At 44.3% G+C, this 13,203-nt stretch overlaps 1 protein-coding gene across 2 annotated transcripts in view; it reads left to right on the forward strand.

Moving 5' to 3' along the window:
- Positions 1-13,203, forward strand: part of LOC127583066 (zinc finger protein Aiolos-like) — a 153,954-nt gene that overhangs the window by 97,846 nt on the left and 42,905 nt on the right. For both annotated transcript variants that reach the window (XM_052038792.1, XM_052038794.1), the window contains exon 6: positions 8,736-8,852. In XM_052038792.1, coding sequence (XP_051894752.1) covers positions 8,736-8,852 — 117 coding nt within the window. The remainder of the gene's footprint in view (positions 1-8,735; positions 8,853-13,203) is intronic.

A 13,203-nucleotide genomic window follows, 5' to 3' on the forward strand; every position in this document is an offset into this window, starting at 1 on the left:
TAAGAGTAGGCACAAAGGGAGTGGGCAGGCATAGTCGGACTTTGCCAAGTGTATGAGGACAAGAGATTGCAGGTGATGGGATCTGGAACAGAAGGCAGAATGCTGGAAGAACTCAGAGGGTCAAACTGTGGAGGTCAGAGGTGTGAGTCAACATTTCGGGTTGAAGCTGTGCATTAAGGCCCACTGAGTTATAGTCATAGAATCATACAACACAGATACGGACTCTTTGGCCCAACTGGTCCATGCCAACCAAGGTGCCCATCTAAGCTAGTGTTATTTGCCTGTGTTAGGCCCATATCCCTCTAAACCTTTCCTATCCACATATCTGTTCAAGTGTCTTTGAAATATTGTTAATGTACTTGCCTCAAATGTTTCCTCTGGGTGAAAAAGTTGCTCCTCAGGTTCCTATTAAATCTCTCTCCTCTCACCCTAAACCTATGCCTTTAGCTCTTGATTCCCCAACCCTGGGAAAAAGATGGTGTACATTCACTGTATATGCCCCTCATGATTTTATATACCTCTATAATCTCACCCCTCATTCTCCTGCGCTCCAATTAATGAAGTCCCAGTCTGCGCAACCTCCCTCCATAACTCAGTCCCTTGAGTCCTGGCCACATCTTTGTAACTCTCCTCTGCATTCTTTCCAGCTTCATGACATCTTTCCTATAGCAGTATGACAAAAATTGAACACACTATTCCAAATGTGGCCTCACCAACATCTTGTACAACTGCAGCATAACATCCCAACTTCTATACTCAGTGCCCTGACTGAAGAAGGCCAGTGAACCAAAAACCTTCTTCACCACGAGTCTACCTGTGATGCCACTTTCAGGAAACCATGTACTTGTACTCCTCGGTCCATCTTCCAGCATTCTGTTTTTTGATAAAAAGAACCTGTCTCTAAGAGTGTTATGGGAGCTGCAGTCCAAGGAAGAGTGGAATTGGGTTTTCTGAATCTTTGTGCCCTACACATCTTTGCCTGTAAGTGTGAAACTGACTGTTGCCCTGAGGTTTTTAGCCTGTGGATGATTTGGTTGGGGTATGCTACGAGGAATTTTGTGGATGAACTCTAAGCAACAAGAGAAATGCACTTCTCTTGTCAACACAAGGTCAAGGGTCAGTGAATTTGCCCAAATGTTGGGTTTCCTGAAGTCTAGTGAATGATTCATGTGTGGCTTGGAGGTCTTCATGAACCACTATGGCTATCATTCCCTAATTGTCCGTACTATGTGTGACCACTGGCAAAAAATTCCAGCTGGTCATGGCTGTGAAGCTTGATGCAATCGTCCTGAGGCTGCCTGCTGTGCTCGGCAAATTGGAATCACCTGCCAGGTGGCTGTATGGCTCTTGGGAGATGACCCAATCTATCTTTGGATCTTTACTCTAGGCCAGAGTCCTTGATAATTATAACCACAGCCAAGGACCCACATAACATTAGTGGTGAGTGCCATCAAGGTGAATTCTGCAGCTTGAGAGTGACCTGCAGGACTGTTGAAGTGTAGATTCTAAACTTTGGACTTAGGTTTGTCATTCTAAAACAGAATGTGAAATACTGTATTCTTTGTTTTCTTTTTAGTATTTTTATAATTGCTCTTCACCAGAGAATCCTTTGCCATGAGATGACTGGTTAAGCATACCTCATTACACCTGAGCAAATGTAAAATTGCCTGTCCCTATTTGGGTCCACAATGTATTGATCTGTCAGTAACCTGCCTTGAATGCATTCCATGGTCTCCAAGATTATCTTTGTCAGTGTGATTTGTCTGGTCTAAGTGAAGGTTAAAGTTTAGATGTTTGGGTTTCCACCTATTCTCTTTTTGAAAACATTCCTTCTCATCTTCCCTTTAGATTTTGTGTGGGTAATTTTAGATTCTCGTCTCTGGTTATTGACCCATGCCAGAGGAATCAGCCTTGAGATCTATTCTATCAAAACCTCTCAAATTAGAAAAGTCTTTTAATCTTCTTTGATCCAAGATAACAGACCTAAATTTTCCAACTCCTTGCCCTCATCCCCTGCTCTGTATTGAGACAAAGCAGGTTTCATGTCTTGCCGTCTCTGTTGCTGACAACTTCTCAGTTTAGCAATTTATAGCCGTGCTGCTATTGATTCATCACCTCAACTGCACATTGGAAAGTTTCACATTGTCACCTACATTATACAAGCACATACTGTAAAGTGTGGGAGATTCACAATATAACAGAAAGAAACAGAAAATCAAAAAGAAACCATACAGTTACCTCCTCCTACGCTATTTATGTAACAATATTTTCCTCCTTTTTGATCCCTACATACACATTAAGCTCCCTGACCTACCCTTCAGCTGTGACGAGGTGACTAGAAAAAGTGTATAAAGTTTGCTTCCTCTGGGAAAGGATTCCATTTTCAATAAATGGGCTTGGGTCAGGAGTCAGTGATACACAGTATTATAGATTCTATTTATGGTTATAATTATTAGAGTAGTTTACATATTTCCAAAAAAACACATTAAAAAATACATTAAAGGTGCACAACACATAATTATTCACTCTTTCTCTCTGGGGCACATTTTTGTTCCAGATTTAACCTTTATCTTAATCAAATTCGGAAAGACTGGCTGGTGCCCTGTCCTGCTCTACCCTTCCTTTCTCCTTACCATTTCCAATTGAGCTGCACTGACTGCCACAAGTATAGTGAGATATAGCAGCTGCAACAGACTGTTGTTTAATCTGCAGGTGGCCTTTGATGTTCAGCCATCAATTCTCTCACCATTCCACATTGAAAATAATATTTGAATGAAGCAGTAAGAGTTCCTCTTTTAACGGTTTTATTTGTAAAGTGGTTGAAGGAAGTTTGGGGACAATGTTTTGAAGACCATTGCTTAATTATTGCACTGATGTATGTAAAGGAGTCTCTAGTTGGGTTTTGCTGGTGCAGTTATTTCCATATCAAATATGGGAGCTCTGCAGAAATTGAAGCCACATGTGTTGGTAGTTAGTGTTAATGCAGGACGTTTGCCACCCTTGCACTGGCTGCTAGATTTTTGCTGCCATTAAGTACATTACATCTGTTGTGTGTAGGCATGCACAGTCATATCTGCATTAGGACATTGCATCATCTATATTCAGGATTTCAGTTGGAGTTGCTGAGATAAACAGTTTGAAATTAAGGAGGTTCTAACAACCACTCTTTCAGCACAGGTCAATAATCTTCTAGGTTCAACCACAGCCACATCCCCAAACTAACCCATTCCTCACTTCATCTCCCAAACCCTACCGCACCCCAATTGCACCCTCACTTCTCCTTACACAACCATATCAAACCACAAACCCACCTCGAACCTCACCCACCACAATCCCACCCTATCTAACCTTAACTGCAACACACCCCATCCGTACTTCACTAATAATTGCACCCCACCCTACCTCATCCCCATCTCACCCACCCCACCCACAACCCCACCTTATCTCTACCCCACTGATCCCTTACTGCCCTCACCCCATCCTCCAGATACATCACAAAACCACCTCCATTTCCTTTTGCTGTGTACAGAGACATGGTATTACAGGAGTTAAGGGAGCCATGTTTGGCAGTGGACACCCTGCCTGAATTTGCACCCAAAATACTTGGTGCAGATGAGGGCTTCAGAAAATTAGCAAGAAGGATGTCAGAAGCAGTGATGTTACAGAGCAAGGAGATCCAGAGAGGGAAGTTAGAAACTTTAGAGTATGTAGGTGAGAATGGGGAGGACCCAGAGAAGGGTTAGGTTCTTTTTCTCAAGAGTTGACAGTCTTGGCAGAAGAAGGCAGAGAGTTGGAGATGTTGGGGACAGGGAGGAAAGTGAGGGCTTTGGAAACAATGAGACTGTGGGTGTTGGAACCAAGGTGGGAGATGAGGGTGCTGGAAGCAAGATGAGAGGTGAGTGTGTTGGAGGTTGGGAGGGTGAACATATTTGAGGCAGAGAAGAGAACCATGGAGGGAGGTGAAGGTGTTGGAGTCGTGCAAAAAGTTGCGATATTGGAGGCAGGGAGGATGCTGGAAGCAGATGGAAGGTGTTGGTAGAGCTTGAAGAGATATGTGTTAGATGGAGGGAGGAAGCTGAGGGTGCTGGAGGCATGGAGAAAGGTGGGAGTTGTAGAAGGCAAAGGAAGTGAAGGTATTGGAGGAAAGTGAGGTGTTGACAAAGTAGGGAGGAAGGTGAGAGTGTGGAAGGAAGGTGAGGATGTTGATGGAGGAAGGGAGGGGAGGGATGGGATGGAGCGAAGTAAGGATGTTAATGAAGGGAAATGGAGGCATAGAGGGTACTGAGGATTTTGGAAACCAGGAGAAAGGTAAGGGTTTTGGAGGCAGAGAGGTAGGTGTGAGAGTACTGAAAGCAGAGTAGGTCAAGCTGTTGAGGGTGGGAGCTGGAGTTTTTTGAGGTTTGGAGGTGAGGGTGCTGATGGAGGTAAGTGATGTAGATCTGGACATCACATTCCTAGAGATGATAGAAGGGCTTTAGAGTCAGAAGGTGAGGTGCTCATCACAGAATTCCCAGCTTCTAGTAGCCCCAGTATTTATGTGGTTAGTCCAGATAGATTTCTGGTCTTCGGAGACCTCCTCCTGAGATGTCGATAGTGAGTAGTTCAGCATTGGTAACTGCCATTGAATGTCAAGACTAAGTGGTTTTGCCCCTTATCAGTCCATGCCTGACTGTCACCCAGATCTTTCTACATGCAGACACAGATTACTTCATTATCTGACAAGCTGCAAGTGGGAGTGAATATTGTGCAATCATCAGTGAACATCTTCACTTGAAAACGTTGCACACTGTCTGCAAATTCTCATGTACAAGGAAAGACAAGATTAAAAAGCTGATGAATAACATGCCAAATTGTCAGTCAAAGAGTGCGAGACCTCACGGGTTAGGTTGTAGAATGTGCAGTTATCTGGAGGGAGTGATGGGGTCCCAGTTGAATGTGGCTAGGGGTGGGTGTTGAAGTTGAGGTGTGATGATTCAGGTCACTCCCTGGAGTACAGCTGATCACATGGTGTAAGGCAGCACTCTCACTAACCGCAATGTTTAAGATTATTATAAAAGCCAGCACTTCTCTTCATCATCCTTGGAATAAGCCAATCCAGCTGGTGTTGGTGGAGGTTTCTTTGTCCTTGTTATCCTTTCCTGACAATACGATTACAGGCAGTCTGGTAAAGTTCCTGCCCCTGAAGGCAGACAAGCTGCAAGCAGTCCACACCAGGTTTTCATTTTTAAAACTGCCTTGAATTAGACACTGCTATTTCAGCACTTCCTATCATTTTGTTTTTTTTTGTAATCTTGCAGCCAAGTGGGACTGCAACCATTTGCGTAAAGCTGGGTAAGTGGCCAGCTTTGCATCTCCCAGGGGCCGGTATGTTGGGGTGGAGGTGAGGGGATGTCCAGCAGGAGCAGGCTCACCCAGCAGTAATCATTAAACATGTTCAGGATGCACATGTATTTGTATTAATGTGTTCGATAAGCTCTCCAAAAGCAGCCACGTTTAAATTTCTCTTCAGAGCCCTGGCATGTCCCGTGTTCATTTTGAAGTCCTTTTCTATTGTGAGAGCATCAACGCAAAGCAGAGTATGGAGGTTGTGGCCACACCAGTTATATTCTGTTACTTGTGGATTGTGATAACCCCTGTAAAATTCACTTCACATAACAGCAAGTATGTTGTCATTTCAGGAGAGCTTGTTTTTGTAGGGGAAGGGTGTAGTAAAATGAGAAAAGTGTCGGTTAGAGTATTTACTGCTTCAGTGCCAGCTTTACTGCACATCAGCCCTTACACACAGGTCAGAGGCTGAGAACCCTGCGGTGAGCATCTCACTCTGACTCTCCAAAACCTTTCCATTGTCAATAAGGCGCTTGTCAGGTGTGTAATGTAGAGATTACTCAATTAAAACCAGCCTGACCACAGTCAATCGGAACATCACCTGAGGCTGACACCCAACCAGACTGTCACCCCCCGCAAACCGTGCCCGGGCATCTAGCACCATGCACGTGCCCACTTGACCCAGCATTTCAGCGCCCCCTTATGGCACCCAGCAACATGCAATCATGCATTTATTTATAAAATAATGTTAGTGGACCTATTTATAAAGAGATGGCCTGGATTGATATGGCTTGAGCCTGAGGACTTACAATTTTTATCAGTTCAGACACAAACCAAACCCAACATATACCTATTTGGGTCCCATCAGGCTTGGTTACGTAGCTAAGCTTCAGTGTGCAGGAGAGCTCTCCATTTGCTTGGGCAAATGCAGCTCTAGCAACACTCAGGAAACTCAACACCATTCAAGATAAAGTAATCTGCTTCATGAGCAGCCTTTGTATTAGCCCAACCATCTGTTGGCTCGAACTCTAGTGTAGATAGTTACTTTGTATAGCATCAGAAGGTGCACTCCTGCAATTCGCCAATGCTTGAACAACACCTCTGAAACTCTCAACTTCGGTTGTCTAGAAAGGTGAAAGCAGTAAGCATCTCCTGTGGGTACCCACTTCATCCTGACTTGGAAATATATTGGCATTCCCTTATCATTGCTGTCTAAATCCAGGAATTTTCTAACCTGGAAGTACCTTCACAAAAAAGACTACAGAGGTTCAAGAAGGGACCTCACTACTATCTTAAGAATGGTTTGGGATGGTCAATAAATATTGGCTTGTCAACGACACCTAGACCCTGCAAGTGAAGTTAAAAAATACAATTGGTTTAATGGTGGCTGGAATTTTTAATCGATGGAATTAACATCATGTTGGTGTGCCTTCTGCATTGCAACCAACAGGTGCAGAAGGAAAATCAGAAATTCTGGAAGAAGTCAGCCAGTCAAGTAGCACCTCTTGAAAAAGGAACCAGTGCCGAAGGGGCTATTGTATTTAGTGTCCATTTTAAGCTTGCTTGTGTGCACTACATGCAGTTTCCAATCTTTCAATTGTGCTGAATTATATTGAAGCCAGACTCTTTCATTCTGATACTGCTGATGCAGAAAAATAGAAAGCTTTTTTGTAATAAGTCAGCCCTATTGAGTGATTGATCTTAGCCTTATCAGCTCATGCAGACAGTTAAAAACCACAGGGCTCTAAAACACTGAAGCGTGCAAGCTGGGCAATACTCACTTTGAACATGCAAATTTAGTCAGAGTATGAACTGATACCAGGATTTGGCCTAAGGATGGTTTTGATCTGATAGCCCCTCTGCATCTATGGTTTCCTGACAAAATAGGTCTTTCAAGATAGTGAAAACTTCAAGTGCCAACATGATTGGAAACTTACAACTTGGTTTTCTAATGATGGCAAATTGGTTTTATGTCAACCCTCCATATGGACATACACAGGGGCATTCAACACATATTGAAATGTCATTCATTTGTACAGCCACTCGTGTGGAACCTTGTCATTACAAAGTCAAAGTCGAGTACATTGTCAGATGCACAATTACATGTGTGCACAGGTGCAATGAAAAACTTACTTGCAGCAACATCACAGGCACACAGCATCAGATAAGCAGCATTCACAAGAAAAACATAAATGATGAGCAATTTTTGTGAGAAAGAACAAACAAAAAACAAAGTCCATTTTAGTGGTAAAGTGATCAAAGTGGTCATAGTGTTGCTAAACTGTAGTGATTAGGGTTGTGCTGATTGGTTCAAGAACAGAATGGTTGAAGGGAAGTCACTGTTCCTGAACCTGGTGGTGTGGGACTTCAGGCTTCTGTACCTCCTGCCCAATGGTAGCTGTGAGTATATGTGAAGCCCTTCAAGGGGAACAGGCTCACCTGGTGCATAGCTTTAGAATTCCATACCTGGATATCATTGCAGGGGACCCCTTTTGTGATTTTAACATAACTCCAGTGGGTGCAACCCATTCCCATCACTCCCTGCAGGTTTCCTTCACACTCCCTACTAATGGCCCCAGCCAGCTCGCATTCACAGTTCCTCTCACTCCCACAACCAGTCGCTATCCAGACCTGTCTAGCCACTATTACCCCTTCCCCACTATCAAATACAAACCTCCCCTGTGCCCAAAATCAATTATTGAGGTTCTGATTGCGTTCCCTCCCCACCCCACTGAGGGAAGACCCAGGGGTGAATTGAATATTTCATCGCAGTGACTTATAGCCTTCTGGTAATGTTGCTTGGGAACATAGAGCTAAAGTGTGTCAATGTAGTTGAGTTACAGGTTAACCTTAACCTACTTAGCAGGCTCATGGATTCTATGAAAAATGCAGGGAAAGGTAGCAGAAATGGGGAGATTGGAACACTTACAGATTAGAAATTATATACAGTACATCCCTGTGTTTGCCTATTGTAATTCCTTACTCTGCAATTTCAGTCACTGAGAAAGATCAGAGCAGCACATCATGATATATCATCATTGCTTCCAGGGCACATATGTGTTGACTTATATCAGCATCACTACCTTCTCAGTGCAGCCTGGGGTGGATTATAAATGCCAGCCTCAGTACAGTCCATGGCTCCAACTGTAGATCCTAGATTCTTCAACGTCAGAGACAAAGAAACAGTTGACTTTGACTGGTACACCTCATTCTTTCTCCTCAGACTATTTTTATTATTGCACAATGTTGCTTGTCCTGTTGGTGTTCCTCTGATGATATTTATTCAGAATGATTTTCTTTGCTAAATGGTTCAGAATTAAAAACCTCACTGCTAGCAATAGCTCTTGGCTCAGATGTGTTTGCTTCGTACTCCTGTGAGATGTCCCACAATTTGCTTTTTCTCCTTGCAGTTGACAAGCCATACAAGTGCAGCTTCTGTGGGCGGAGTTATAAGCAGCGCAGCTCTCTGGAGGAGCACAAGGATCGTTGCCACAGTTACCTGCAGGGTATGGGTCTCTGCACTCCGGGTGAGATGAATATATTTATGCATTTTCATCATGTGCTTGGAGTTTTACCTCAGATATCAGGTGACAAGTATTGAACAGACCATGCAAAGTAACATGATTGTTTTTGTCTCTAAACCATTGCATTAAAGAAATTCTTCAGCAGATCCCGAGGGTCAAGAATGACTTGCTTTCACTGCAGTTCTGTGGCTCTGAAGTGGGAGATGAGGCTATGGGGGAGGGCAAGAGATATCTGATGAGGAGGCAGGGGGATAGTTTGGGAGAAAGTGTGTTTCCTTCTGACAGTTATGTTGGGCTTCAGTGTGCTCCCAACAATGGATGAGGTTCTCAATACTACCCAAATGCTCTTTCCCCCTTACCAGGGATTCCCAGGAATTGATGTTACTTTTTTTCAAGGCTGCTTTGAGAATGTCCTTGAATCTGTTCTCTAGCCACCTGGTAATCTATTGCTGTGATGGAGCTCAGTGTAGAGTGTTTGTTTTGGGAGTCTGGTATCAGTCAAGTGAATGAGTGTAGTTAGGTCCTTAATACTGGACATGTTGGCCATAGTATTTGGAAAATCTTGTGGAGTCAGCATTGTTGGTACTTCTCAAGTATCAGAGGTCCTAGTGTAGGTAGTTGATGCTTCATATGCTTATAGGAACACAGGGCTATTGCTGCCTGGTAGACCATGAGCTGTGTACCAGGTTTGAGAGATTGACCTTTAAACATTCTTTTCCTCAAACAGCCGAAGGCTATGACAAACGTCATCATTAAAGTCTGCCTTCATTGAGAGTTGTCTCATGAAGTATGGGAAATCCTCCACATTTTGTAGAGTTTCATTGTGGACTTGTATTGCAGGTGGACAATTGAGGTTGCTTGGTAAAGGACCTTCGTTAAGCAGATATTAAGTGCAGGACCCATCTGGTATCCTTCACTGAATGAATTCACAAAGACTCTGAGCTCGTCATTCAAGTGAGCACATATTGCAAGCATCATCTGTGCACTGCAGCTTGACGATTGAAGTTGGGGTGACCTTGGCTCTGGAGAAGAGCTGATAAAGGTGGATTAGTTTCTCATTTGACCGATAGGTTAGCTCCAGCATTGGAAAGCTGGTTGGGCGTGAGTAGCAACATTGTAAGCTAAGATAAGATAAGATAAGATAAGATTTCTTTATTACTCACATGTACATCAAAACACACAGTGAAATGCATCTTTGTGTAGAGTGTTCTGGGGGCAGCCCGCAAGTGTTGCCACACTTCCAGCGCCAACATAGTATGCCCACAACTCCTAACCCGTATGTCTATTTTTTGCAATGTGGGAGGAAACTGGAGCACCTGGAGGAAACCCACGCAGACATGGGGAGAACATACAAACTCCTTACAGACAGCAGCTGGAATTGAACCCAGGTTGCTGGCGCTGTAATAGTGTCACACTAACCGCTACACTACCGTGCCTGAGATAGCTCTTATCAGACAGTGCCTCATGGAAAATCTAACAAGATTTTAACAGCCAACAAAAGCTGCAGAGTGTCCTGAAGTCCACTGTTACACGGGAAAAGTTTAAAGGAAATGTACAAAATAAGTTTTTTCCACAGAGAGTGGTGGGTGCCGGGGGATGCACTGCCAGGGAATGCACTGCCAGGACGGTGGAAGCAGACATGATAGTGATATTTAAGAGGCATTTAGACAGATATATGAACATGCAAGGAATGGAAGGATATGGAACATATTCAGGCAGGTGGGAATAGTTTAGTTTGGCATCATGGTTGGCACAGACATCGTGGACTAAAGGGCCTGTTGAACTCTTCGATGTTCTACAATTAGCACCTATGAAGAGACTCTTGGCTTCTGTACCAGATAACATCAGGACAGAGATGACCATAAAGGACAGAGAGTTGGTCAGTACCCCACTGGAAGAAACATTTTGAAGAACTTCTGCAGCACGATTCTGGCCCTCACTTAGCAAACTTAGCAATCCTTCAATTACTGCCTTTCAGTAAAGGCAGGTAATCTGGTCATTTAATTCACCGCTGTCTATGGGATATTGCAGCGCAGAAATTATCTGCTGCTCTGCAGTGGTTCTAGAAGTAACCACTTCAAAATTATTTCATTGGCTCCAGAGTGCTTTAAGATATCCTAAGGCTTTGAAAGGTTCTGTATATAAATTTACTTAGTGAATGAATCTCCTTGGAACCGAGCAATAGCCTCCTCATTTGCTGAGTTCATTGTTGCTGAGCCATTCCTCAGAGGGCTGTCCTCAACAAATGCAATGTTTACCTGTACATCACCACAGCTACAAAAGGGTTTAACACAAAGGCAACTGTGCTGAAGATGGCCTACGGACATCTGAATCAGTTCAGATGTGGCAGCTCAAAACCCATTTGGGTGATGGGTAGGGTTAATCAAAGAATTTCCTGTCCAGGGCTTGCCCTGCTGATGGGGTAGCATGTCACAGAGACTCTCGAAGCAAACTTGCAGTTCTCTACTTTGGGAGGCTTCAACCCTGACCCTTTGGATGGGCATGTCCGATGTTGTTTCATGTAACATGGTAGGGTCAAATCTAGGCTGCACAGCACAGCTATCAGTAGGATGGAGCTTCTTTTGATTGCTGGCATTCGCTGCCACGTAAATGATCATTGCCAGAGTGTCTGTAACGTCATTGCCCTCCCTATTGTCAATATCATGGACCTTTTCTTTGACTGTTCTCTACAGAGCTATCACAGAAATTTTGCCAAAAAACAAACAAATGTCTTTGGGTGAAGTGCAGATCTGTGTAATGTGTTGCCGATTTTAATAGCAATGTGGGCAACTGAGGACAGGTCGTGTAGATGGGTGGGGACAGGTCGTGTAGATGGGTGGGGACAGGTCGTGTAGATGGGTGGGCTGGAGTACAGTTCGAGGAGATGGGTGGGGACAGGTTGCGTAGATGGGTGGGCTCGAGAACCTGTTTCCGTGCTGTTCAGCTCCATGACTATGACTCATCTTAGATGCACACATTGTTCTTTCTGGGCATAATGTAACAATTTTAGAATTAACTTTAATTTCCTTTGTAACTGGAAAAAGTTTTCTTTAATGCTATCATCTTGGGAGATATATTGTTCCTTTCAAATGCAGTAATCAATGTGAGACGTTTACGCATTTAAATGTGCCTCAATTCCTTCTGTCTCTGTAAACCTCCCACCATCTGACTTCCCAGTGTTTCCCCACTTCTGGTTTCTTGGTCGTCCCAATTTTAATTGTTCTCCCAATGAAAGTCATGCCTTTCTCTGCTGAAGCTCCAATCTCTGGAAATCCCTCTCAAAATTCTCTGTTTCTCTCTATCCTGTTTTTCTTTAGAACTCTCCACCTATCTGACCAAGCTTTGGAGTCATCTCTCCCAGTCTCTCAATAATGCTGGAGGAAATCAGCAGGCCAGGCAACATCCGTGGAGAAAAGCAGGCAGTCAACGTTTCGGGTCAGGACCCTTCTTCAGGACTGAAGATCGGAAAAGGGGAAGCCCATTATATAGGAGGGAAAAGCAGAGCAGTGATAGGTGGACAAAAGAGGGGAGGTGGGATGGGCACAAGGTGATGATGGGTAGATGCAGGTAAGAGACAGTAAAAAAAAAGGGGGCTAGAAAAAGAGAGAGAGGTTAAGAAAGGGAAGAAAAGTAGAGGCATGCTTGTGGGTGGCTGTGGGGATTACTTAAAGTGGGAGAATTCAATATTCATGTCGTTAGGCTGCAAGGTTCCAAGACGGAAAATGACACCTCTGCTCTCACCCCCACCCCTCCCAGACCCAACAGGGATAGGGTCCCCCTTGTCCTCACATTTCATCCCACCAGCCTATGAATCCAACACGTCATCCTCCTCCACTTCCGCCATCTCCAATGGGACCCCACCACCAAGCACATCTTCCCCTCCCCACCCCTTTCTGCCTTTCACAGGGACCACTCTCTCCATGACTTCCTAGTTGACTCCCTGCTCTCAGCCCGGGAACTTTCCACTGCCTCCTCCATAGGTGCAACACCTGCCCCTACACCACCTCCAGGGACCCAAACAGTCCTTTCAGGTGAGACAGAGATTCACCTGCAACTCCCTTAATATCATCTACTGCATTCAGTTCTCCAAGTGTGGCCTCCTCTACATTGGCGAGACCAAACACAGACTAGGGGACCGTTTCACAGAACACCTGCACTCTGTCCCTAACCACGACCTGCATCTCCCCGTTGCCAGTCACTTCAACTCCCCCTCCCACACTATCACAGATATGTCAGTCCTCGGCCTTCTCCACTGCCAGGAGAATTCCAAGCGCAAACTGGAGGAACAGCACCTCATTTTCCATCTTGGAACCTTGCAGCCTAATGGTGTGAACATTGAATTCTCCCACTTTAA

The sequence above is a fragment of the Pristis pectinata genome, chromosome 25, assembly GCF_009764475.1.
Source record: "Pristis pectinata isolate sPriPec2 chromosome 25, sPriPec2.1.pri, whole genome shotgun sequence".
In the NCBI taxonomy this organism is placed as follows: domain Eukaryota; kingdom Metazoa; phylum Chordata; class Chondrichthyes; order Rhinopristiformes; family Pristidae; genus Pristis; species Pristis pectinata.